The 27,717-nt window shown below is 41.4% G+C and overlaps 1 protein-coding gene across 4 annotated transcripts in view; it reads right to left on the bottom strand.

The window, feature by feature from the left end:
• Positions 1–10,310: 10,310 nt before the first annotated feature.
• s100p (S100 calcium binding protein P) overlaps positions 10,311–27,717 on the bottom strand; it is a 29,085-nt gene continuing 11,678 nt past the window's right edge. For 3 of the 4 annotated variants that reach the window (XM_029707342.1, XM_029707343.1, XM_029707345.1), the window contains exons 2-5: positions 17,763–17,882; positions 16,876–17,046; positions 12,253–12,448; positions 10,311–11,757 (exon numbers count right to left, since the gene is read on the bottom strand). In XM_029707342.1, coding sequence (XP_029563202.1) covers positions 11,473–11,757; positions 12,253–12,448; positions 16,876–17,046; positions 17,763–17,882 — 772 coding nt within the window. In that variant the 3' untranslated portion in view covers positions 10,311–11,472. Of the gene's footprint in view, positions 11,758–12,252; positions 12,449–16,875; positions 17,047–17,762; positions 17,883–18,013; positions 18,445–27,717 lie in introns of those variants that run through there. The other variant, XM_029707344.1, reaches the window with a different exon arrangement.

Raw genomic sequence — 27,717 nt, 5'->3', positions numbered from 1 at the left:
TTCCTTAATGTGTATAAGTTATTGATCTTCTGTTCCTGTTTTCGTTTGTTAATGTAGTGTACATATTTGAAGGACATTTCTAGAAATCTTTTAAGGTGTGCACAGAATGTCCACCTGCTGGTACACTTGTGGATGTTTCACTCTTGCTTGATTCTGTATGCCTGTACTGACCCAAGCCTGTGTGTGATTACCATGCATTTTGCATCTCAGATGAAACCAGGGATTTGTCCATATTTCATGCTGAATTTGACCCATAGTAGGCCTACATGAAGAACCCACCATGCTGTGGCATATATTGGTGAAGATTTTATCTCACAATCGGTTTTCTTTCCCCGGTTTAAACCTTGTTATGACTAGGGCCAGGGACAATGCCAGTATTGCGATACTTGTCAATAGCTTGGCAAGGAAACAAAACATGAAGTGGGTTAAACTTCTCCAGGAAAACAGCCCGAATGTTGGAAAAAACATTATGTTGTCAACCAGAGTCACATTTATTTATTTCTAAGCTATAGCACATAATATTTTATTTCCGGCAGGTTTTTAAAGGACCAAAGAGTTTGGTCTGCTTTGTGTTTTCATGTTTGCCACGGAAAAGATATCGCTATACTGGTATTTTCACAGCCCTAGTTATTACCTGAGTTTGAGTAGCTGGACATTTCTACACTATATATACAAAAGTATATGGACATCCCTTCAAATTAGTGGATTCAGCTATTTCAGCCACACCCATTGCTGACAGGTGTATAAAATCAAGCACACTGCAATCTCCATAGAAATACATTGGCAGTAGAATGCCCTTACTGAAGAACTCAGTGACTTTGAACGTGGCACCATCATAGGATGCCACTTTTCCAATAAGTCAGTTCGTCAAGTTTCTGCCCTGCTTGAGCTGCCCCGGTCATCTGTAAGTGCTGTTATTGTGAAGTGGATACGTCTAGGAGTGACAAAAACTCAGCCGTGAAGTGGTAGGCCACACAAGCTCACAGAACGGGACCGGAAAGTGCTGAAGCGCGTACCGTGTAAAATCCTCTTTCCTTGGTTGCGACACACTACCAGGTTTCAAACCGCAACATCAGAACAATAACTGTTTGTTCGGGAGCTTCATGAAATGGTTTTCCATGGCCAATCAGCCGCACACCAGCCTAAGATCACCATGCGCATTGCCAAGCGTTGGCTTGAGTGGTGTAAAGCTCTCCGCCATTGGACTCTGGAGCAGTGAAACACGTTCTCTGGAGTGATGAATCACGCTTCACCATCTGGCAGTCCGACGGACGAATCTGGGTTTGGCAGATGCCAATGCATAGTGCCAACTGTAAAGTTTGGTGGAGGAGGAATAATGGTCTGGGGCTGTTCATCATGGTTCGGGCTAGTCCCCTTAGTTCTAGTGAAGGGAAATCTTAACGCTACAGCATAGTATGACGTTAGAGACGATTCTGTGCTTCCAACTTTGTGGCAATAGTTTGGGGAAGGCCCTTTTTTGTTTCAGCATGACGATGCTCCCATGCACAAAGCAAGGTCCACACAGAAATGGTTCGTCGAGATCGGTGTGGAAGAACTTGACTGGCTTCAACAGAGCCCTGACCTCAACTGCGTCGAACACCTTTGGGATGAATTGGAACCCCGACTGCAAGCCAGGCCTAATCGCCCAACATATTGATGCCCATGATTTTGGAATGAGATGTTCGACGAGCAGGTGTCCACATACTTTTGGTCATGTAGTGCATGTGTAGTAGAGGAAAGAAAAGTTATATTCCAGACTTCTACCAGACCAGGAGGCAGTTTCCCAAAAGCATATTTTTGTCTATAGTTTATAGAGAACTACGGGGATGTGACTCCAGTAGAATCCTATGGTTCAAACGATGAACTTAGCCTTAAGATGCTTTTGGGAAACCGGGTCCAGGTGAATGTACTGTGATTGCGGTGACAAATTCTTCCCCCAGCAGGCTTTGCACAAACAAACAATGGATATTTTTATTTATTTACAAAATCTGACTGACTGTTCCCTTTCCTTATGCATGTTTACATGGGTTTGGTACGATTCCAAGCATCCTGAACATCCCAGTAAACTCAGCCTTTTGTCCTGGTCCCTTATTATTCTTGGATGCTGTAAAAGCCAGCTGCTGTAAGCTCCTGACTTCCCTATGGGAGGTCTGCTCTCCGAAAGCAGAGTACCTCAGGAGAATACAGAGCAGGACTATTTTTAATTGGGTGGCTTAGGGTTATTTCCACAAGGCCTCTACTCTGTCTCATTTAGAGCAAAGGGAGTTTAGGATTTTATACAAGCCCAATTTGTTCAGATGAGAACCACAACCAAAGCTTGAGTTCATATTCCTATATATCTGCCCCTTAAAGGGGCAATCAGCAGTTGCTACATCAATCTTTGGACTTATAAATAATTATATCTACCCATTGATTCTTGAAGAATATAACTTAGCTTCATGAGCTTAATTTAACTTTCGTACTCCATCAGAACCCAACATATAAGCTTGTTTTACACCAATGTTTGTAAACAATGTAAATGTTAACGAACACTGTTTAGCCTCAAAACATTGTTGAAACTATAATTTACAACCATGAATTTGAGAGAGATTACATTTTTTTTGCCCCATTCCTCGGTGTTTTTACCGAAACAGTGGCCTGGAAAACACTTTGTTATTGTTTCAACTGCTGATTGGCACATGAACAAATAAATTGAGGCATTCATCGTTGGGTTACTCTGGGCCTCTAATGATTTGCTTTTCTGTATCATAAATGCCCTTGTAAACTATTTTAATATAGCCTTTTTTGTTGCCCTTGACCATAGTTTTTTTGTTTCTTTGTTTTAATTGAAGAAGTGTATTTTTATCATTATTATTATTATATATATTTTTTAAATGGTTTATATGATTTATATCGTTTTCTATTTATGAGTGTTTGTTTTTACAGACAATTAGCTGTATAAAAAAAATCTACTGTTATCTAATGTATTTGAGCTTCATGTGCAACATCACTTTATTTGTACACAAATTATTATGTTATAATATTTCACTGTATAAATTATGTTTGTGAAATTTACATTTGTGCATGATATTATTAGAATATAAATATATTTAATTATTCAGAATATCCTACTAGTGGGAGTGGAGGAACTAGGCCAATTTGCCAGAGATAGAGACCGGACCATTATATTGGACACAAAGTACTGAATGGGAATGAGTTACATTACTATTGCACTTGTTGTTATAGAGGAGATGGTGGAGTTTTATACTGATTTGCTTTGATTAATGTTATTTGTTGAAGTTCTATTGATGCGTCTCAATCTGATTCATACCAAATGTTTACAGAGTGTGGTCTAAAGGGAAGTCGATCACATTTAGTGTTGGATCCATCCAGGGCCAGCTCTAGCCCACTCTAGGGGCCCTAAGCGAGATTTGGTTGGGGGCCCCCCTACCTCATGCCAACAAATTTTTGTGGCCCCCCTCTTGAGGGTGGAGAAAAAAAGTTTTAATGTTCATTTCCTGCTATTCTACACATTTTGCCATGGGGTGTAGAGATAATGTTACAGTTTTAAAGCAAGTTTACTGCAAATCTACATATTCTTTCCATGGGGCAGTGAGAACACTCCCCCCCCCCCCAAAAATCATGCAATTCTACCCCCTTTTGCCATGGGCTGGAGAGAATGTTTTGCTGTTTTAAAGCTAATTTCCTGCAATTCTACACATTTTGCCATGACTTGTGCCATGTTAACATATCTGAGTGATAATGACTAACAAAATCAATGGGGGCCCCTTGGAGTTCAGGGCCCCTGGGCACGTGCCCTGCATCCCGGTCGGTATTCGGCCATGATTACTACAAGTTTAGATAGCTGGCTAGGCTAACTACCAATCTAAAAACTGTCAGCTAACATGTCTAATTGAGTGACTGACATAACAAGAGAAAAACTTCTGATGCACAATCAAATTTCTAAATTGCACCTGATTTATTCTACTATTCTTACTCTTCAAATCAAATTTCACATGCTTCGTAAACAACAGTGAAATGCTTACTTACGGGTCCTTTTCCAAAAATGCAGAGTAATCTTCCAGTAATCTTAAATCCACTTTTTTCAAATGCTGCTTTAATACATATTCAGTGCCTCTGAACATGACTTTTGTGATGGACTGCAGCCAGGGCTGTGTTTTTCTTGGGAGTTCAAACCAATGTAATTAAATGGGCTGCATTGATCATGTTACACATGAAGTGATCTACTTCATCTGGTTCATCGCTCAGTTTAACCACCCAGAGCAAGGAAGCCTTTTCTATTTGGAACTAGCACAGCAGCTGAATTAACCACTTTCATAATGATACCTTTGAAGTCATAATATTAGGCTAGTTTACAATTATGTAACATACCACTTAAAATGGGAGTGTGTATCTCCCAAAACTTCAAGGAAGTTCTTCAGAGTGTATATTGTGGGTCTGAGTGCAATTCATTAGTCTAATGTGAGTAGTCATATCTCATTCGATGCCCTATTTCTGTTATAGTAAGTGGAGTTGTGTTTGACTGCTGCTACACATCCATCCATGCTAGGCTGTGCAGGCTCTGTTGGCTGTGCTAGTAGCTGTAGCTGTGCAGGCTGTGCTCTGTCCTCTGTGGCGTGAGGCAGGAGCCATTCCTTGCTGGGCGTAGTGTAGTGCTGCAGCAGCACATCTGTTTGCCGCTCTATCAGGAAGTGGTGACCCGGCATGGGAACTTACCCCAGGGAGATCCACACAGGCACAACAAACACTCTCCAAATGGAGCTCTGTGTATTCAGGCCATTATGGATATCCTCCTCTCCTCAGCTACGTATGGCTGGCTCTCTATCTGCTGCTCAGAAATATCACCTCTCTAAGATAGATGGTTTTATAAATGTCAGAGATAGTAAACTATATCTAGGGATAAGGGAATAAAATAAGTGTTAGCTGCAGTGCCTTTCTAATGCCACACAGTTTCATATCATGGCTGCCTTGGGCGCAAACATGATTCTTCAGAACAATCGACTTAATTTCCATTGGAGGACGAAATATCGCAGCTGCTGCAATATGGAAAATGTGTGATCCTAAGGCACCAATTCATTTGGATTGACTTCCCTTTAGAGAAAATAATTGTATAACGTCTTGAATGTATGTATATTTGAAGAATAACAGAATGAAAACAGTTGTTTTAGAAACTATTGGAACACTTATTTTAGTCACTGTACAATATTGGCAAACTATTTAATAAAAAATGTTATACTTGTTATTTGCCTGGATTTATTTAGTTGAGAGACTTGGTGGGGGATTGGGAGTTGCATTGGGGAGTGCATGTGTGTGAGAGAATGTGTGTATGGGCACATTGTATGACAGGGTCAGCTGACCAACTTGTGTTCCCTGTTAATATGGTAGTTTACAGAGTGGGCCCTGCAGGCATGATAACTGTTCTAATACTTCGCAGTGAGAAAAATAAAGCATCTCTCTGATGAAATGTTGGACTTGGTTAGAAGCCAAAATATGTGCCTCAAATATCTTTGTTTTTTACCCCCTCTACTGATCAGATAAAGAATGGCAAAGATTATGTTTTCTGAATGGATGATTCAAATGACTATTTAATGGGAGACATTGCTTTCTAAATGTTGTGTACTTTTAAAATATGGTGAATCAGTTTTTTGGGATTGTAATGGTAATTGATTATTTACCTAGCAACTACTTTGCTCTTCTGATTGTTAAGATATTTGTTACTTGTTGAAAGAGAAAAGGAAATAGTTGAGTTAATGCATTGCTGCTCTAGTTGTGGGGGGGGGGGGGGGGGGGGGAGCAGTGCCCCTGTGGCAACAATTTTGGACCCCCTAAATGTGGAGCATGAAATCATTTTTACATAACTAATTTTTGCTATCATTCTTTTTTTACATCCGTTATTAGACAGTGGCAACGATGATGATTATGAGCATGGTCTTTTGCCTGCTAATGGCTGCAATGCAGTGAAGAAAACGATATGACAACAATAACATCTAATGTAACTGGCCCCTCTAACAGTACAACTGGCCCCAGCTTGGCCCCCCCAGTTGAAATGGTCTAGAACCGCCACTGCCCAGGAAATCAGGTTGGAGCAAGCTTTTGTCATGATCTACATGGGCTGTGTGTATCATTTCACCATCTGCTTGTGGATTTAGATTGGCTAATAGCCTACTCATAATGGGAAACCACTGATGAAACACTCCTGAAAGATAAATAACTTAAGTTTCAGATACCCAGATGTTCCAGGCAACCTCCTAGTAATGTATACGATTCTCTCTTGTTGAAAAATGCTTTTGAAGTCTCCTGAGAGTTTAACTTTTTCTTAAAGGGAGAGTAAATGACAGAGCATGAGGGTACTGGGCCTGGTGCCAGCTGGGCAGATTAAAGCCCTGACAGAGTTTAGAATATTTTCTTACTGAAGCAAAGGGTGACCTCAGGAACCTGACAAAGAGATGTTTCATATCTACTGTCAGGGTAAAATATTTATGATTTTACCCAAACAGAAAGTTGCCAGTTGGGGAATGACCATAGATTGTTGGGGGAATGAGGAGGAAAGAGCAAGGATGCCTATTGAGAGATTGTCAGTGCAACATAAAAAGGAAATACATCAATGTAATTTCATTGTCAGATATTAGAACTACTGTCCTAAATTCATGGGCAGGATTCACAACCAAAATACCTCCAGTATTATTTTAGATATGGATAAGGAGTCTAGCTATGTGAATTGTTATGTAAGAAGTATAGCTGACTCTTGTCTGGACAGCAGAGGGTGCCCGATGGTCACATTGAGCTCCATGGAGGCCTCATGATTCACCTGATGAGTCCTTTGTAGGAGGGGGCCATCACTAGTCTACACTGGTCAACGGACAATACAACAGCAGGCATTTTTATACATAGTCACAGACCTGCAAACAGCTGCCGGTGATACATGTGACCTCTCGGCTAGTTCTGTTTAACGGTGGACACTTTTGATCACCAAGGTGAAGGGAAAGACACAGAGGCAAAGTGGGTCCTGTAAAACAAACACTAAGTCATTAAGAGCCGGAACCAACAGGCTCCAAGGGCTCTGTATCCAAGAGACATGCAGGGGGGTGGGGGTGGGGGAGGGGGGTTGTATCTGGGCTTGGAGCGTGCCATATGTTCAATTTAGAATGAGAGACAAGGACTTGTTTTCATGATAATTCTGTTCTCTAGGCTGAAGTACCATTTGAAATATGAAATGAGTTGTTGTTATACTAACCCTCCCCACTATCCTCTATCTACCCTCTGTTAAATTCCCCCCTGGCCTCTAAGTGCATAACACTCTGGATTTAAACAGGTTCCTTTAAAGATAAGGAAAAAAGCTCAAGTAAACACAGTGTTCCCATGGTAATACAGAGGAAGTGGACATTTGCAAACAAGTCTCACACTGGCTTAACTTCTCTTCCGCTGAGGGAGGAGAGGAAGTGCTGAGTTTCCTCCAGCTTCCTAGAGCTGTGCTGTTTGCATTGGCCTTGGTAGTTGACACAATGGCCACTGATGAGGATCATTTCAATACCATGTCCTCATATCCCTTCAGCCTCCTCTATCCACCACTGTTCTCAGCTACAGTAAGAAAATAAAGATAGGTGTAAAAGCAGGAATAACATAAAAATCTGTATTGATATTTCATCTGTTTCAATGCAACAAAAAAAAACTGAGCTAAAGAGCCATTTGGTCCTCTTCTAGAAGGCTTTTATGTTACTCCATATTCACAGTGACGTATAAGAAATGTTCAATATAGCCATATACCAGATGTATCAAAACGCATCCTTTGAGTCTCACTCTTCTGCGCTAATATGTAATTGACAGAGCCATGTTATGAGCATTAACATAGAAATAACTTTATTTTGTACGATAGATATACAGTGCATTCGGAAATATTCAGACCCCTTGACTTTTTCCACATTTTGTTACGTTACAGCCTTATTCTAAAAATATCAAATGGTTTCCCTCATCAATCTACACACAATACAACGTAATGACAAAGCAAAAACAGGTTTTTAGACATTTTTGCAAATGTATTAAAAATAAAAAAAACTTCAATATTTCATTTACTTAAGTATTCAGACCCTTTACTCAGTACTTTGTTGAAGGACCTTTGGCAGTGATTACAGCCTTGAGTCTTCTTGGGTTTGACATTACAAGCTTGGCACACCTGTATTTGGGGAGTTTCTCCCATTCTTCTCTACAGATCCTCTCAACCTCTGTCAGGTTGGATGGGAAGCATCGCTGCACAGCTATTTTCAGTCTGGGCTCTGGCTGGGCCACTAAACGACATTCAGTGACTTATCCCTAAGCCACTCCTGCAATGTCTTGGCTGTGTGCTTAGAGTTGTTGTCCTGTTGGAAGGTGAACGTTCGGCCCTGTCAGAGGTCCTAAGCGCTCTGGAGCATGTTTTCATCAATGATCTCTCTGTACATTGCTCTGTTCATCTTTGCCTCGATCCTGACTAGTCTCCCAGTCCATGCCGCTGAAAAACATCCCCACAGCATGATGCTGTCACCACCATGCTTCACCATAGGGATGGTGCCAGGCCATAGAGTTCAATCTTGGTTTCATCAGACCAGAGAATCTTGTTTCTCATGGTCAGAGTCCTTTAGGTGCCTTTTGGCAAATTCCAAGCGTACTGTCATGTGCCTTTTACTGAGGAGGGGCTTCCGTCTGGCCACTCTACCATAAAGGCCTGATTGGTGGAGTGCTGCAGAGATGGTTGTCCTTCTGGAAGGTTCTCCCATCTCCACAGAGGAACTCTGGAGCTCTGTCAGAGTGACCACCAGGTTCTTGGTCACCTCCCTGACCAAGAACCTTCTCCCCGATTGCTCAGTTTGGCCGGGCGGCCGGCTCTAGGAAGAGTCTTTAAGAATGATGGAGGCCACAGTGTTCTTGGGGACCTTCAATGCTGTGTAATTTTTTGGTACCCTTCCCCAGATCTGTGCCTCGACACAATCCTGTCTCTGAGCTCTACGGACAATTCCTTTGATCTCATTGCTTGGTTTTTGCTCTGACATGCTCTGTCAACTGTGGGACCTTATATAGACAGGTGTGTGCCTTTCCAAATCATGTCCAATCAATTGAATTTAGCACAGGTGGACTCCAATAAAGTTGTAGAAACATCTCAAGTATGATCAATGGAAACAGGATGCACCTGAGCTCAATTTGAGTCTCTTAGCAAAGGGTCTGAATACTTATGTAAATAACGTATTATTTATTTTTAAATATAAATTTGCAAAAATGTTTAAAAAAAAAAGTTTTTGCTTTGTCTTTATGGGGTATTGTGTATAGATTGATGAGTAAAATGTTTAATTTAATACATTTTAGTATAAGGCTGTAACATAATAACATGTGGAAAAAGTCAAGCTGTCTGAATACTTTCTGAATGCATTGTATTCTTGTTATTTTTTGGGACTTTTTGATTGAAAGTATAAAATGTGGTCTAAATGACTGCATTGGTTTGAATAGTGTCTCATTTCACAGACTCTATAATCCCCACAGCACAGTCTGGGTCTCAGCAGGACTGTCTGTCCTGTGACAAAAAAAGAAAAGAAAAGGAAATTACATGGTCATTATACCTTACTACAATTCTCTCTCTCGGACAAGAAGCGGGGACATATCACCGTCTGCATCAGACAGGGCATTTATCCCCTGTCAATGACGTTATACCATACTACCATTCTCTCTCCCTCTCAATCCACCAAGCACTCAGACTTAGGCTGCATTTCCCTTTCTTAATCATTCCTATAAAAGTCACTACACTGAAAATTGTCCCTCTGACCAACATAGCTAGGTAGATTTCAGAGGGTCTATTTGTGAGGAATTACTGTCACCAGAGCTGGGTCCAACCCCCTGTGGAAGGCACGTACAGGCCCAGTGACTGATTACTCCCCAACTACAGATTCATCACAGCTAGTCAGCTGATTGCACTTTAAATAAGGTGCCCTTTGAAGACACTTCAGGTACCATTCACAGCAAATCCGTCTCTCCGGGATGGTCAAATCAAATGGTCTGTCTGGAAATACTGCTGAGCTGAGGAGAGAATAAATCCCAAGGACCGACCTGTGCTTCAAAAGAACATCAGCTGACCTGCACTATTAAGTAGACTGTAGGGTTAATGGAGGAAAGACATGAATTGTTCACCTAGACACTATCAATCATAAAATAAGGCATTATACAAGTATATTCTACTTGGTTTCACAGGTGATGAAAATTGCTCTTATACTAAGGCTAAGTTTATTATGCATCTCTTGAACCTTTTAACTACTTTGACCAACCCAATCACTAAATCCAAACCAGGGAAGTACTGTAATTGCTGAGTTTGCCTTTTAATTTATGAATGCAAGACAAAATTGCATTTACATTGGTTTGCATTAATTGATAAGAAAGCAAGTCAAACAGTCAATAGTGTAGCACATTATAGACATGGATAAACTGCTGATGACAACATGAGATGATTGTGACAGCAAAATAATAACAACCTAATAATAGTGATTATGGAACCAAGAATGAAATATTGGCATTTTTATCTAGTTTGGTCTGAATGTGTTCAATCAATCATCATTCTGTAAATATTTGTGGTAAAACACACCATGACTCACGTCCATTATGGGTTTGTGCTCCAGGCCCTGAAAACGTAGTTGGCCTCACAGTATGTTTACCCCTTTCAGAGAAAGTCCTGTAGAATTCCTTTCTGAAACTCTGAGCAATCTACCACAGTGTTGGGACCTGAAATTAAGGCATTTTGTATTGACCACTTGCCCTGGGAAGTTGCATTGTACTTAAGCGTCCTAGTGACTAACACCTATTGTGATATGTGATTACTGCTACACCATACTTCAAGAAAGTGTTGATCTTGAACTGTTAGCTTGGAATGAAGTCTCTACAGACCCAGGAGTACAACATAGATAGTCAACAGCTTGCTCAGGGGACTGGACTCGTCCCAGCCGCCTGGAGTTGTGTAACACTCTACCCAACACCAGTACCATGAGGAGCCAAGTTTGGATGTATTTTGGGGAAGGCTTCGACACAGTTGTCTTGGTCAAACTCCCTTGTCGTCACTGCCTTGTCGTCACGGTGTGAATGGATCACCAAAGCTGACTTGGGTTCAAGGGCAGATCAGGTCCATTGTTGGCCACTTCTTTAAAGCAATATGATTGTCCCACTTGTAGAGGTGCATAAAAGGGATTCCAGGACGAAATCTGTGTGCCCCAAAGTCATTGAGTTTCACTTGCCTTGCCACAGCTCCCGGGAGCACACATCAGTCATATTGCTTTCCTCAGAAGAACCAGAGGAATCATGTGAGGAATATAACCCCCCAGATCCCCTGTCACTCTATCACTCAGCTCTCAGCTCTCTTTAGCGCAAATGGAACATAAAGAGTTTCCGTAAGGTTCCTAGGGAGCGAATGAAGACCAGTGTTGTGCTGCTACTGTGGTCTGGCCCCTGTCCTATGTGCCCTGTCGCTCACCTTTTGATCCTGCCCACCTGTTCACACATGATGGACAGGTACTGGGTGAGCTTCACCATGGCGATGATGATGGTTCCACCAATGAGGGTGCAGGTGGGCCAGAAGAGTGAATGGAACACTGCCACTCGGCCATAGATGCGTGTTAGTAGAGCACTGTCCTGCTGTTCACCTGGGTCCGTATAACACAACACCTGCTGCTGTGTTTTCAGACGCTCCGAGATGTTCATGATTACGGTGTGCATCGCGTTGTAGTCCTTCCGACATTTGGGCACATAGAAGCACTAAGAGAACAAAGACAGATTCATTACCTGTCTTGGATGAGTTGACTTGAAATTTTACTTCTAGAAATGTTATTCAGCTGCAAGGATTTTTCCTCCATTTCCCCTCTCTTCAAGTAATGTGTTGAGGGCGAGTCATCTTAAGTTAATGTTGTGCAGATTCACAATTAAATACAGGCCTAATTATTTATCATTAATGAATCATTAATTTACCTTAATTATAATTATTTTAATGTGATGCATTGTGATAAAGTTATTTATTTGTAGTGAATTAGGGTGGATTAAACCATATTGTTTTCTCATTGTTACACTAATTACATGGTAAATACATATTTTATAGCAGTGATTATGTACTTACTGTTTGTGTTGAATCATTTGATTGCACACTGCTACCACATAATTTGTAAAAGCAGGCATATATTACTGTAGCTGAAGCAGGACAGTGAAATAAAGGCTTACTATTACAAATGTTACGTTTAAGCATGTCCTCTGTCTCACCTTTGGGTTGGTGTCCTGTGCCTCCTCGTTGTGGGAGAGTCGGACAACCTTCCCAGATGTGTTGAGACTGACAAACACCTGTAGGCACGGGTACTTGGAGCTTTTCCTACACTCGGAGCCGCAGCTGTAGGTACAGTTAATCTCCGCCATGATGGTGGAGTTGAGCACAGTGCAGCTGGATTCCTCCGTCCACACACTACATGACATGGGGTTAGGGGTGGGGGTATGGGATAGAATTAAATAGTTACTGACCTGCGTATACAGTTGAAGTTGGAAGTTTACATACACCTTAGCCAAATACATTTAAACTCAGTTTTTCACAATTCCTGACATTTAATCCTGTCACGACATCCGCCGAGGTCGGTCCCTGACCTTGTTCGTGCGGCGTTCAGTGGTCGATGTCACCGGTCTTCTAGCCATCGCCGATCCACCTTTCATTTTCCATTTGTTTTGTCTTGTTTTCCCGCACAATTGGTTTGCATTCCCTCATTACTCGTCTTGCATATAACCCTCTGTTTCCCCCCATGTCTGTGTGTGGAATTGTTATGCGTAAATGTATGTGTACTCCAGGCTGGTGTGCGCCGGGTTATTGCAACCCGCGTGTGTTTAGTTTTCTGAGTGCCGTGTTTTGTTCGCCTCAATAAAGGGCTCCGTTTGCAACGCATTTCTGCTCTCCTGCGGCTGACTTCCCTGCAGCCAGTTACGCACTCCTTTACAAATCCTAGTAAAAATTCCCTGTCTTAGGTCAGTTAGGATCACCACTTTATTTTAAGAATGTGAAATGTCAGAATAATAGTAGAGAGAATGATTTATTTCAGCTTTTGTTTCTTTCATCACATTCCCAGTGGGTCAGAAGTTTACATACACACAATAAGTATTTGGTAACATTGTCTTTAAATTGTTTAACTTGGGTCAAACGTTTTGGGTAGCCTTCCACAAGCTTCCCACAATAAGTTGGCTGAATTTTGGCCCATTCCTCCAGACAGAGCTGGTGTAAATGAGTCAGGTTTGTAGGCCTCCTTGCTCGCACATGCTTTTTCAGTTCTGCTCACACATTTTCTATAGAATTGAGGTCAGGGCTTTGTGATGGCCACTCCAATTCCTTGACTTTGTTGTCCTTGAGCCATGTTGCCACAACTTTGGAAGTATGCTTGAAGTCATTATCCATTTGGAAGACCCATTTGCGACCAAGCTTTAACTTCATGACTGAAGTCTTGAGATGTTGCTTCAATATATCCACATAATTGTCCTGCCTCATGATGCCATCTACTTTGTGAAGTGCACCAGTCCCTCCTGCAGCAAAGCATCCCGACAACATGATGCTGCCATCCCCGTGCTTCACGGTTGGGATGGTGTTCTTCGGCTTGCAAGCATCCCCCTTTTTCCTCCAAACATAATGATGGTCATTATGGCCAAACAGTTCTATTTTTGTTTCATCAGACCAGAGGATATTTCTCTAAAAAGTACGATCTTTGTCCCCATGTGCAGTTGCAAACCGAAGTCTGGCTTTTTTATGTCGGTTTTGGAGCAGTGGCTTCTTCCTTGCTGAGCGGCCTTTCAGGTTATGTCGATATAGGACTCGTTTTACTGTGGATATAGATACTTTTGTACCTGTTTCCTCCAGCATCTTCACAAGGTCCTTTGCTGTTGTTCTGGGATTGATTTGCACTTTTCTTACCAAAGTACGTTTATCTCTAGGAGGTTTATCTCTCCTTCCTGAGCGGTATGACAGCTGTGTGGTCCCATGGTGTTTATACTTGCGTACTATTGTTTGTACAGATGAACGTGGCACCTTCAGGAATTTGGAAATTGCTCCCAAGGATGAACCAGACTTGTGGAGGTCTACAATTTTTGGCTGATTTCTTTAGATTTTCCCATAATGTCAATCAAAGAGGCACTGAGATTGAAGGTAGGCCTTGAAATACATCCACAGGTACACCTCCAATTGACTCAAATTATGTCAATTAGCCTATCAGAAGCTTCTAAAGCCATGACATAATTTACGGGAATTTTCCAAGCTGTTTAAAGGCACAGTCAACTTAGTGTATGTAAACTTCTGACCCACTGGAATTGTGATACAGTGAATTATAAGTGAATTAATCTGTCTGTAAACAATTGTTGGAGAAATGACTTGTGTCATGCACAAAGTAGATGTCCTAACCGACTTGCCAAAACTATAGTTTGTTAACATGAAATTTGTGGAGTGGTTGAAAAACTAGTTTTAATGACTCCAACCTAAGTGTATGAAAACTTCTGACTTCATCTGTAGCTCTACCCAGGTGCCTTTCCAAGTATTGGTGTTTGGATGCCACACAAGATTAGTTCAACATCAACAACAACTGTATCCAACAACACAATGAATAACATTGGATTTAATGAAAAAGGAGGAATTTTGTAGGAAGTTGCGAGGGACTGCATGATGTGAAGCAGACTGTGAATCAGTTGAATAGTAGAAAGGGAGAAATGATTGACCACACTAGCAAATAGCAGATTATAGTGATTTTCTATAGCTGAATTCCAAAGTCTCTTAACCTTTTGAATAGCCCAGTATGCTTTATAGTGTATGTACGGATATTTGGAAATGGATCTTAGTAATCCAGCAGCGTGTGCCCCTTTTGAATATCTATGTAATCTATTTTGAATAACTTAATTTTCACTTTCTCTTATTGGATGAATGTTGCACTGCCTTTTGAAATTGAAAGCCTTTTTCACTGAATCCAAATAGAAAGCTCTGTGGGGAATAGCAGTCATTTTACATGCTCCTGGCCAATTGTGCTATTTTGTGTTCTTTTGCGCTGATCTTAACTTTTTTTGTACATAATGTTTCCTCTTATCATTTCCTATGACCGAAAAGAGCTTTTGGACATCAGAACAGCGATCACTAACCTCGACTACATCAATGAGTCAGAGGCGAATGACATACTGCTAATCCCGGACCAGGCCTGGACCAGGCCTGGACCAGGCCCGGGCCATGCTCGGGATGAGCACTCGAAGAAGGAAGAGGCAGCGTTATAGTGGCCCGGCGTGCGGGATACCTGACGAAACTATCCTATGTTTCTCCAAGTCGTGGCTGAACAAGGACATGGAAAATATAAATCTAGTTGTTTTTTCTATACATCGGCAGGACAGAATGGCAGCGTCGGGGAAACTCGACCGTACTATTTACGAGACAGTTTTCATCTATATTTTTCGTAGCAGTCTACCTACCACCACAAACCAATGCTGGCACTACCACACTCAATGAGCTGTATAAGGCCATAAGAAAACAAGAAAATGCTCACCCAGAGGCAGCGCTCCTAGTGGCTGGTGGTTTTAAACTGTAGGAAAACTGAAATCCGTCTTACCTCATTTCTACCAGCATGTCACCTGTGCAACTAGAGGCGAAAAAACTCAAGATCACCTTTATTCCACACACAGAGACGCATACAAAGCTCTCCCTCGCCCCCTCCATTTGGCAAATCTGACCATAACTCTATCCTCCCGATTCCTGCTTACAAGCAAAAACTCAATCAACAAGTACCAGTGACGCGCTCAAGGGGAAGTGGTCCGATGAAGTGGATGCTAAGCTACAGGACTGTTTCGCTAGCACAGACTGGAATATTTTCCAGGTTTCATCCGATGGCATTGAGGAGTTTACCACATCAGTCACCAGCTTCATTAATCAGTGCATCAATGAAGTCCGTACGTACATATCCCAACCAGAAGTCTTGGATTACAAGCAACATCCGCACTGAACTAAAGGCTAGAGCTGCCGCTCTCAAGGAGCGGGACACTAATCTGGACACTTATAAGAAATCTTGCTACACCCACCAATGGACCGTCAAAGGAGCAAAACGTCAATACAGGACTAAGATTGAATCTTACTACAATGGATCTGCCACTCGTCGGATGTGGCAGGGCTTGCAAACTATTACGGATTACAAAGGGAAACCCAGCCGCAAGCTGCCCAGTGACTCGAGCCTACCAGATGAGCTAAATGCCTATGCTCGCTTCGAGGCTAGCAACACTGAACCATGCACAAGAGCACCAGCTGCTCCATAGGACTGTGTGATCACGCTCTCCGTAGCTGATGTGGTTAACATTCACAAGGCCGCAGGGCCAGATTGATTGCCAGGACACGTACTCAGAGCATGTGCTGAGCAGCTGGCAAGTAGCTTCACTGACATATTCAACCTCTCCCTGACCCATTCTGTAATACCTACATGTTTCAAGCAGACCACTATAGTCCCTGTGCCCAAGAATGCCAAGGTAACCTGTCTAAATGACTATCCCCCCAAAGCACTCACATCTGTAGCCATGAAATGCTTTGAAAGACTGGTCATGGCTCATATCAACAGCATTTGGAACGCACGGTTTTAGCTCGCGAGTATTAGCTCCTGGGGAGGGGCTAATATAGGGGGATTATGAAGATTCCCATGCACTTTACATCACAGCCTGACTGACATTAACACAGTTTGGCTAAGTGGTGTGGTTCAGTAACAGTTCAGATGGCATATGAGCCATTATCCTTATAGCAAAAGTAAAATACACATGATGGCACATGATGAGCATCTAACAGCTGATACAAAAGGAAAAACAAACATCAGGACGTTGTGAGTGACTTGGTGAGTGAGTGCACATTACCTGTCTGAGTAGGAGCGCACCATGGTGATGCCCAGCACAAAGTACATCATCACAGAGAAAAGGATCATGCTGAGTCCGAGGAGAATAGCTCTGTCCTCCCCAGCCTTCAGTGCTGTCACTGTCTTCCTCTTGTCTAGCACGTCATACTCCCGAACCTTCTGATAAATAGTCCTGACACATGCATTACAACACACACACAGGCCCACACACACAGGCCCACACACACACACACACACACACACACACACACACACACACACACACACACACACACACACACACACACACACACACACACACACACACACACACACACACACACACCAAGTTAGGGATTACAGAATTGTAAACACACAGTGACAAGTAATTCCACCCCTAAAAGCTCTTTTAACATTTACCAGGAATGTGTCATGAGGCCATCTGGCTTGATCAAATGGCATTAGCCATATCAATGCATAATCAATAGCCTTTTAAGGGTATGTATTTAACTCTTCTCTTAGGCATGAACATGTAACGCTTTCAATCAATTATTTTCCAAATTTTTCACTTTGATCATGTGATACATTTTCCCTCATGAATAATGTGAATAGTCTAAATGTCATAGCTAATAATACTGATGACTGGTAGACCTATAGATAATGAGATGTCTGGAGGCTAAAATGGTAATAGTTGTTATTTTCCCTTAGATCTTTTGTAGAAGAAAGCACTTTCTGTTTTTACAAATACAAACTGACTAGCTTTTCCCTTTTATACACAATTATTGTTGCTGAAAGCTGAGTGCACAAGTTAAGTTTTGTCTGTTATTTGACTTTCAAAAATATAAACTTTTCACAAGTGCATCTTTCCCATGATGCTTTGTGTTGTGTAAAATATTAAGGGTACCGTACCTTCTCTCACCTCCTGATCCCTGAGCTCCTTTACTTCCTGTCCAGAGAAACATCCTCCCTGAGGACACTCTGTGCCCACCACCACTCACAGAGGGCGTCACACAGGGCTGCTGAGACCACCTGCCAAGGACAGACACACACACACTCAGTGACCCATATGCCCTTCAGTCTCCACACGCCTGTCCTGACAGTGCCACCCCCACAGAGCCTGGTCAGGACACCCCACAGCCAAGAGACATGAGTTTTCTCACTGAAGGACTAAATCAATCCCATTCAACTTCTGCAGAAAGGAAAAGCCACTTTCCCACAGAGTTCAGAGCCACTCGCCATCCACTGGGATAATCGCCGTCCACTGGGATAAGTGAAGGTAGAAATAATCCTTGGACTGTTTGAAGAGCTGGAGTTCACAGAGGCGGAGAGGTGGAGCGGGAGCAGCAGCAGCACTTATGCACCTGAGGCACACGCATAGCGTTCATGGCACACGCCTCCCTGTGTGCGTCAAGCCCACTCGTCTGGCACTTCATTTCCTGCCTGTTCATTTGTTATTGACTATTCATAGTCCAAGCTACAGCGGCAGGCTGGTGGAATAATGATGAGGTTTCCAGGAAGAGAGGACCTGCAACAGCATTGATCCCTTCCGACTATTCAGCAGTAAGAGGCAAGAGGCATTCAAAGCCTCCCTACCCTGTGCCTCCTCCCCAACTTCCCTCTGTTGATTGTCCTTGATGGAGAGCCCCCTAGCAACGTAGTTGCACTGGTGTTTTCAGGGAAAATGTCTAACTGCTCGGCATAGTAAGGAAAGTAGTAAGATTGCCCAGCCCCTTTTGGTTGCCTTAGATTAGGAGATTTTAAAAAATACACAAACATCCACTCATTATGTAGATAAGGTTAAAACATTATTTTGTTTGTGTGTGTGCACGCATGCGTGTCAGTGTGTGTGTGTGTGTGTGTGTGTGTGTGTGTGTGTGTGTGTGTGTGTGTGTGTGTGTGTGTGTGTGTGTGTGTGTGTGTGTGTGTGTGTGTGTGTCTTGGAACTTAAAGGCATGGGATAAGACTCTGTGGTAAATATTTCATTAACCCCTCCATAGTCCTCTGGGTCTGTCAAAGCACGCATGTACACACATGGGATCTCTGGCTGCATATTTAGGAGAGATAACAGTTCATGTGCCAATGCAAAGTGATGCATTCTGTTTTCAGATGCGTGTAATTGTATTTGCCAGAGGTGTGCTCCTGTGGCTGGGTTATTTGTTGACATGTGCGACGACCCTGCTTCCACACTGTGTCAGGGGAATTCAATGTTGTGTGAATTTTCACAATGAAGAGGGGGGTTTAATAAGCCATATTAAATGAGTGTGGACTGAGACTGCTGGAGAATGTGGTGGATGTCACAGATAAGGAGTCCCTTTGTGCATGAAATGAGAAAAATGTATGTGTTTCAAGAGTATATTGTTCCAAAGTATATGTCTAAAAGTAAGCTATTGCCAGAACAATCTGAGATACCTTTTTTGGCCACGATGCGGGGGAATCGCCAATGTCTATAAAATAGTAGAGCAGACATCTGCAGAGACAGACGTGGTAGATCTAACTCAAGAGTGGACAGGTTTTACTGGTGATTGACAGTGTAGATTCCTGCTGTTTGGGCTAAAGTCTTTGTAGAGCTTACAGCTAGATTTTCACCGTCTCTCTCACCTTCATGTGTCTGGCTCAGAACTCTTACATTTACAGAATGTGTAAACTATAAAGCAATCTGCAATATTTATACATGATGATAAACCATTTAACAAATGGGGACTCAAAAGGAAGTAGGCTGTAACTGCTGGGGCTTTTATTACAGATTAGGCCAAATCCACAGTAACGGAATTACGTTTGACTCAGTTTTTTCACTTTTCACTTTAAAATGAATGCCAAACAAACTATTGATTTCAAAGTTGAACAAACCATAGAACTCTATGCACAAGTAAAACTTATCAATTTCCACAGAAAATGTACAAAAACGAATTTAATGGAAGAACTGTGCAGATGCAAACTTTAGTAACAGAATTACAGTAAAATGTCCCTCAGGTTTTTATGCAAATACGTATTCCATAAACTCTGTTTAAATATCTGCTCTGAATTGAGTGAGATTCAAAGATGTCGGCAGAAAGAATGGGGTGTCAGCTATGAAATGGCGCCTTGAGTTAAAAAAAAAAATAGGTTATTGAACTAAAGTATGTAAGTGGATTTACTTCCGGTAATGGAATTAGGGTAACGGAATTATGGTAGCAGAATTATATAATGGGTCTCTGATCTGTACTACATAGAAATGCATAATAAATAATTAGGGGGTGCTTATATAGTCTTGTTTCACTGTATGTTCAAGTGGGTAACCTGTACAAGTGTGAAATGGAAATGTGTTTTTTGCATGTCCCACTCCCCTCGAGACTCCTTTGGAGAGTGGACTCACAGCCATGGGATCAGCCATTATCTACGGCAACCCTGGAGCAATTAGGGTTAATTGCCTTGCTCAAGGGCAGAATGACAGATTTGTATCTTGTCGGCTAGGGGATTCGCTCCAGCAACCTTTCGGTTACTGGCCCAATGCTTCTAACCCCCAGTCTACCTTACGCCCTATTGATATGAATAATTATAGATATGAATGTCATTCTCTTCATGTTTCACAAATTTGGACATCACTGTAGACAACAGTGCAGTACAATACAGCACATCAGAGTAGAGTTCAGTACAGTAGAGTACTGTACTATACTCTACTTTTCTGTGCTGTATTGTACTGTATTATACTCTACTACTGTATTGCATTAGACTGTACTCTATTGTGCTCTACTCACTGTACTGTATTGTGCTGTATTATACTGTATTGTACTCTACTGTGGTCTACTCACTGTACTCTATTGTACTGTGTTTATCCAAACTTGTGAAATATACATCTATGATAGGTTCAGATTTGGTCCAGGCTGGTCCGCCTGTGTACGTTAACATCAAGGCCAGGGTGTACTGACCAAATTTCAACTGCTTTTCAACGTCCATGGACGTCCGGTGTCGGTCACTGCTCAGTGGGTGAGGATGCTGGTTGCAGTAAATGGAAAGTGAAAGAGAAAGGCAGAGAGAGAGAGAAAGAGAGAGAGGGGTTGTCCAGACTCTTGGTTTGACCACCAGACAACAAACAGAAAGAAAACAGTTATCAGCTGAACATAACAGTATGCCAGTAGAAGGGAGGACACTAGCGGTCGACCCAACTGTGGTTTTGTAGCCAATTCAGTTGCAGTAATTCCATTACAGATTTTGGGGTAATTCCGTTACCAATTACTTAATTTATAACAAATTTGATATCAGTAAAATCACTATAACTAATTGGTAGGTCTACCATTGCTTCTTATGTCTGTGAACTTTCATTATCCTCCCTCCTCCTGAGAGAGAGACATTTTAAACTATCTTAAAGATAAAGGCACAAGACAATCTTTCGTAAATGTACAGAAGGTAAAAAAATGATCCAAAACGAAATATAAGTATTGATAATAGTTGGCAAGGGTCTTTATGTCAACATTATTGTGTTTTGATGTATTTCTGATACCGTTTAAGACTTTCTGGTAGATGTTTCTAATACCTCTTTTCCATCTGTTTATCCACAAATCAAAGTCTTTAACTCATGACACATTCTTTTGATGGAAAATGGTTGAAACGTATCTATGTCTTCATTTCCCCAAAACATAGATTCTTAGCTTTCATTTGACACCCAATTTGATAGGCTCCTATGAACTTCACATGTTGGTGCTCATGAGTCCTTTTCGATGGAAATACCCATTACACAAAAGCATGGTTGCCAAGCTGGAACTTTGCCCTTCCAGTCACCTTGTAGAAAATACAATGCCTCACCCTGCATTCTAACCATCTGCAAAGTACTAGCAACATCTGGACTATTGGTGCAGTTTTTACTTGCGCATCAATTTTACTGTGGATTATAAACATCTTTGTTGTACCAGACCAAATGTTCAATATCAATCAATTGTTTTGGCTGTTATGATTCAACAAATTTAAATAGAGTTCATTTATTTAATGAGAATTGGATATAAATATGAAATCGAGAGACATTGCATGTTTATCAAACCTTCGGAATGCTCATGGTTTGTTAACTTTCAAACCAAGCAGTACATGTAACCTTACAGTCTCTACATTCAATATGGTTCTCTCTAAATAAACACTTATTTAGATGACTTCACACACTCATCAGGGGATGCCTGGGAGCAGATTCAGGGGGCGTACCTTTGTGTCACTGTGTCTTTAGCCAAGAAACGTGATAATACTGCCTTCTGGAGCACTGACACATTGAAATGAGAACAGATTATTGCACTATCCTCAACTAACTATGTGCTGGATGTCACCAAGGCCCACAGATGTGGCACATAGGAGTATCTAGCAGGATGTTTGGGACAGTCCTGCATATGACCTCTGTCTTTATGAAAGGAGGATTGTTCATTAAGAGGGGTGAGTTACATGAGACCAACATACACATTGACAATGTGTACCCACAAGGCAAGTTATATACCTGCTGTTGAGTCAGAGCAAATGTAGAAAACAATGCATCCTGTTTTAAAGGGGTAACCTGTTGCCTCCTAGTATTTCAGCAGCATGATTAGCTGTGTCCATAGTTTCCCATTAGCAAAGCTGACTTCATTAACCCTGTGATCTGCTCACCTCTCATATTTAACACATAATTACACGCCTAATCTTGCATGAAATTATAGAACTAATGACATCATGGAAGGTAAACAGAGGACAGCATTGTTGATGAGATTAAAACATAGAGATAAAGCAGTATTGTATCCTATTATTTATTTGTGCCTTCACTTCTTAGATGCTGACAGTATTTCTGGCTACTGTGAAATAGCTCCATCACTGTTCACAGCAGACCAATTACACTGTAGATGATTTTGAGAAATCACAGACTGATGCTTTATCTTGAGGCTGTTCCTCGTGTCATGAAGTAGTGACAGAAAAATCAGGAGTCTGGGTAATACGACAGATAAATTATATTAGGGGGATTCACTGGAATGTGCTTGCTCATTCTCTTGTCTGTCTCACTATAGTCTGTCTGTGCACGTATGCAATATGGGAAGCAGCTTTTTTAATGTGTTCTACAGAGAATGATCAATTCAAAGAACCTGTGGCACTAGTACTACGTTTAATTTACATGCTTGTGGTGCGTCATGCTCTCTTCACTAGTTTTACACAATAATGAAACAAACCTAGTCCTGTCTGCATGTATTCATTTACTGTCATCATCAGGAAATTATAATTATATTTTAATGGGAGCATTTTTCAGGTCTATTACTCTAATTAGAATTTAATTATGGAAACTTCACCCACCGCTGGTCATCTGGGGAGGCTGATGGCTGCAGAGTGAACAAGAGCACCCAACAGCTCTGCTGTCTGGGACACATAGGGAAACACAGGTGTCACCACACACATGACCAAGGTGTGTTTTACAACCCTGATTTAAGAGGCCTACCAGGAGGCATCAGCCATAGCCCACCATCAATGACTCAGGGGGGTGTCACAGTAAAACAGGACAGTGCTTCAAGACAGCGGATGGTGCTGACATGCAGGCGGCAGCACATACTAGCCATACTAGCCATTAAGCGTTAAGATCATTTGGAAAAACCATGTCAAGGTTGTCACAAGGATTTGACCAAAATGCAGCAGGAATATGTATACTCATCTTCTTTTTATTTTGAAGAAGGAGAAACAAATAAATACATATACAAAAAACAACGATACCGAAACAGCCCTGTCATGTGCACAAACACTAAACAAGGAACAACTACCCACAAAATCCCATAGAAAACACACCCCTCTTAAATAGGACCTTCAATTAGAAGCAACGAGGAGCAGCTGCTTCCAATTGAAGGTCAACCCATAAACTAAACATAGAAATAGAAAGACTAGAACGAACATAGAAATATACTAACATAGAACATTAACCACAAACCCCGAAACACATAAAACAAACACCCCTCTTACATAAGAACATAGCCCAACAAACACCGAAACACTCTAACCAAACACCCCCTGCCACGTCCTGACCAAACTACAATAACAAATAACCCCTTTACTGGTCAGGACGTGACAAAGGTGTTAAGCCTTAAGATCATGTGGAAAAACCATGTCAAGGTCAGCTGGGTGAAACTCCTCCAGAGCTTTCTGAACAACACTCTCTGGACACCATCACGCCTCACACAGCGACTTTCAGATTTGTCCTTAAATTAACTCCTTAAAGGCACAGTGCAGTCAAAATGTGATTTTTCAGCGTTTTATGTATATTTCCATACTGAGTTTGGAATAATACTGTGAAATTGTGAAAATTATGATAATGCCCTTTTAGTGTGAGAGCTGTTTGAAAAGACCGCCTGAAATTCATGCCTGTTGTGGTGGGATGGAGTTTTGGCCTGCCTGGTGACATCAGTTAATAGACCAATAAGAAACAGAGTTCCAAACTTCTCTGCCAATAACAGCTAGTTTTCAATTTCCCCCTTCCCGCTCAACCACTCCCAGACAGTCCTAGCAAAATTATTGCTTGAGAAGTTTATCTTGCTAAGAAGCTATTTTTGTTTCTTTTTGACCATTTTAATTAAAAACAATCACAGTAAGGTACTTAATTGTTACCCAGAAAGAAGATCTCCCAGACATGTCTACTGTACAACATCAACAAATGTCCCTTTTGGGCTTTACTTTCCTTTAGCTAATATTGGAGACTTAAACATATCTCCCATAGTATTCTCAGCAGAACTCAAAGTGCCTCCAAAGTGCATGAGTCATGCAGTGAATTTAAAGTGTACCAACGGCCAGACTTGTACCATTTAAGCAAAAGAACCGAGCATGGGGAACCCTGAGAATGTTTTATGGCTTTCAATAAAGCTGTTTTCTGGGAAATTGAGGGAGGTTACTCCATGCCCTCTCTCTCATCTTTCTGCATTCAGAGCCAGTTGTTTACATCTAAAAGCCCCATGTCACCTTGCAGTTCTTTCCAGCTTGACCAAGACATTGCACCTGCAAAATGCCTCTAATTAAGGATTAACTTCCCCAAAGAGAGACTTTAATGTGCTCATGAATAAAAACAAATCCACAATGCTTAAATATTAATAAGCATTACCCTGGATCCACCTAAACTACATTAGGTCTGCTTACCTGTTATTGCACAAGGGGCCAGTTTGGGCAAAGAGATTACTCTCTCAATGTTTACATTTTTCTTACAGTAATGGCTTGAATCCAGCACGGGATTTTCGCTCTCAGCATTGGCGAAAATCTGATATCAACTTTGGAGGGGACAATTACATGAAATTTTCTCAAGAGCAATTCCTTAGTGGGACACCAAAAGTAGTGCTGTAACACATAGCCTACATTGTAATATGGTAAATGTATATTGAGAAACCAAAGAAATAAGGTGTTTGCCGTACTCCTAACTACCGGTACCCAAAACTACACAACTAATCACAAAAGCAATACCATTGCCTTTAACAAATCTTAGTTCAGTCACCAGTTTAAGTTGAGAGTGGGGGTATCCATGGCATTTTCAAAAAAGTCAAAAAAATGGAGAACCTTTCATAATGTTGCCAAACAAAGACTCAACAAACTTACCTGAGACTCCCTGTCTCTGCCAGTCTGTCCCTGCATATATGTCCCCAACTCTGCTGTCTGTGTGCCATCTGTTGCCTGCTCTGCCTAATGACATCATTGTGAAACATTTCCATTAGAATTTCATTTCTTTCTTATGAACATTTTATCAACTAGTCTTTGAGATATTAGGCTACTAGGGTTCTTACTATGCGTTTTGGTGTATTGAAAAATACTCTGATGTCCGTCTTTTATTTTTCTGCCATTTTTCTACCTGGCTGGCTGGCTACACACACAGTGTGTAGGTTATTTACAGTAGGAGATGGGCTTCTATCATCTTCAATCATTCTATTTGGGCTTCGATCTAAAAGGTAGCTAGCAAATGTGAAACGGATTAAAATGACAAGAGTTGACAGCTGTATGAGTTCACCATTTACACAACATATGCTGCAACCTTTTGTAATTTTAATAGTTTGTTTCATATTGGCTGGCTTCCAACAATAGCTGAATTTGCAAAGCTAGCGAGCACCAATTCAGTTTCAGTGGTGTTTGCTATAATCTTTGCTACCCGGGTTAAATAAAGGTGAAATAAAATAAATAAATAAAAGTTCACTTGCGACAATTTAGCTTTTGCAACGAGACCATTAAATATATTTAAGACAATGGTAGAAGAGAGTGTAGTTCTGTTCAGTTTGGATTTCAGTTTATCGCTAACCTTATCACAGGGACTTTGAAGCACTAACTTACATCATCTGCATGCTGATTCCATTTTTGACGACGCCACATAAATGGAATAGGTACTAGCTAGCTTAATAGTTAATATTTGCGCGCTAGCTCTGCATATTCAGCTAGTGTGTGTGCGCGATTGACGGGATTAACCTCACGTCAGTTACGTAGCAAGCTAAGGAACTGGCAGTGGATCAAACCATTGTGAGGCAAAGGGTGGGGGGGGTTGCAATCTTTTGAAACTTAAAAACGCGCTATTAAGTGTCTATAATCAGCACAATTGCTTTCATTGCGTATTATTAATATTATATTTAAATTACATAGTTATGTTTCAGTGATATATTGGGGGGGACAAATCATATTTTTCCCAGGATGGGGGAGTCGTGTCCCCCCCGGGATTTCCGCCCCTGGCTCTCAGATAGCCAGTTTGTCAAGTTCAAAGTATTGTGTGAGGGTGTGTGTTTGAAAGGCAGGTTCTGTACTATTTTTGGTCTGTAAATTGGGGGATATTTTTACTTCTTGTGATTTAGGAATAGCAGGCTGTGGTGATGTCATGATGATTGTAATTGTGTTTTTTGCTCTGAGGCATCTTCAAAAGATTACCGTGAAATGCTTACTTACAAGCCCTTAATCAACAATGCAGTTTTAAGAAAATAGAGTTAAGAAAATATTTACTAAATAAACTAAAGTAGGAAATGAAAGCTAAAATGTAAAAAAGTAACACAATTAAATAACAATAATGAGGCTATTTACAGGGGATATCGGTATCGAGTCAATGTGTGGGGGTACAGGGTAGGGGGGGTAAAGTGACTATGCATAGACAATAAACAGCGAGTAGCACTACCCTCTGTAGCGTCTTATGGTTGGATGCTAAGCAGTTGTCATACCAGGCCGTGATGCAACCGGTCAGGATGCTATCGATTGTGCAGCTGTAGAACCTTTTGAGGATCTCGGGACCCATGACAAATCTTTCCAGTCTCCTGAGGGGGAAAAGGTGTTGTCGTGCCCTCGATGACTTTCTTGGTGTGTTTGGACCACCCTGCCAGCTTAGTGGAGTCTGCCACTAGCATAGTCAGTGTAGTCAGCTCAGCTATCCCCACAGAGACCGTGTCTGTGCCTCGATCTAGGTTGGGCAAAACTAAACATGGCGGTGTTCGCCTTAGCAATCTCACTGGAATAAAGACTTCCTCCATTCCTGTCATTATTGAAAGAGATTTTGATATCTCACATCTCAAAATAGGTAATATTAGATCCTTACTTAATCCTTCACTTCTAAGGGAGTTATAGTCAATTAACTAATCACTGATCATAATCTTGATGTGATTGGCCTGACTGAAACATGGCTTAAGCCTGATGAATTTAGTGTGTTAAATGAGGCTTCTCCTCCTGGTTACACTTGTGACCGTATCCCCCGCCACCCTGCATTGGCAGAGGTGTTGCTAACATTTACGATAGCAAATTTCAATTTACAAAAAAAAAAATACTGCGTTTTTGTCTTTTGAGCTTCTACACCATGAAATCTATGCAGCCTACTCAATCACTTGTTATAGCTACTGTTTACAGGCCTCCTGGGCCGTATACAGCGTTCCTCACTGAGTTCCCTGAATTCCTATCGGATCATGTA

This window comes from Salmo trutta, chromosome 22 (genome assembly GCF_901001165.1).
Source record: "Salmo trutta chromosome 22, fSalTru1.1, whole genome shotgun sequence".
NCBI lineage: Eukaryota > Metazoa > Chordata > Actinopteri > Salmoniformes > Salmonidae > Salmo > Salmo trutta.
This window is presented reverse-complemented; position numbering and strand designations above follow the sequence as displayed.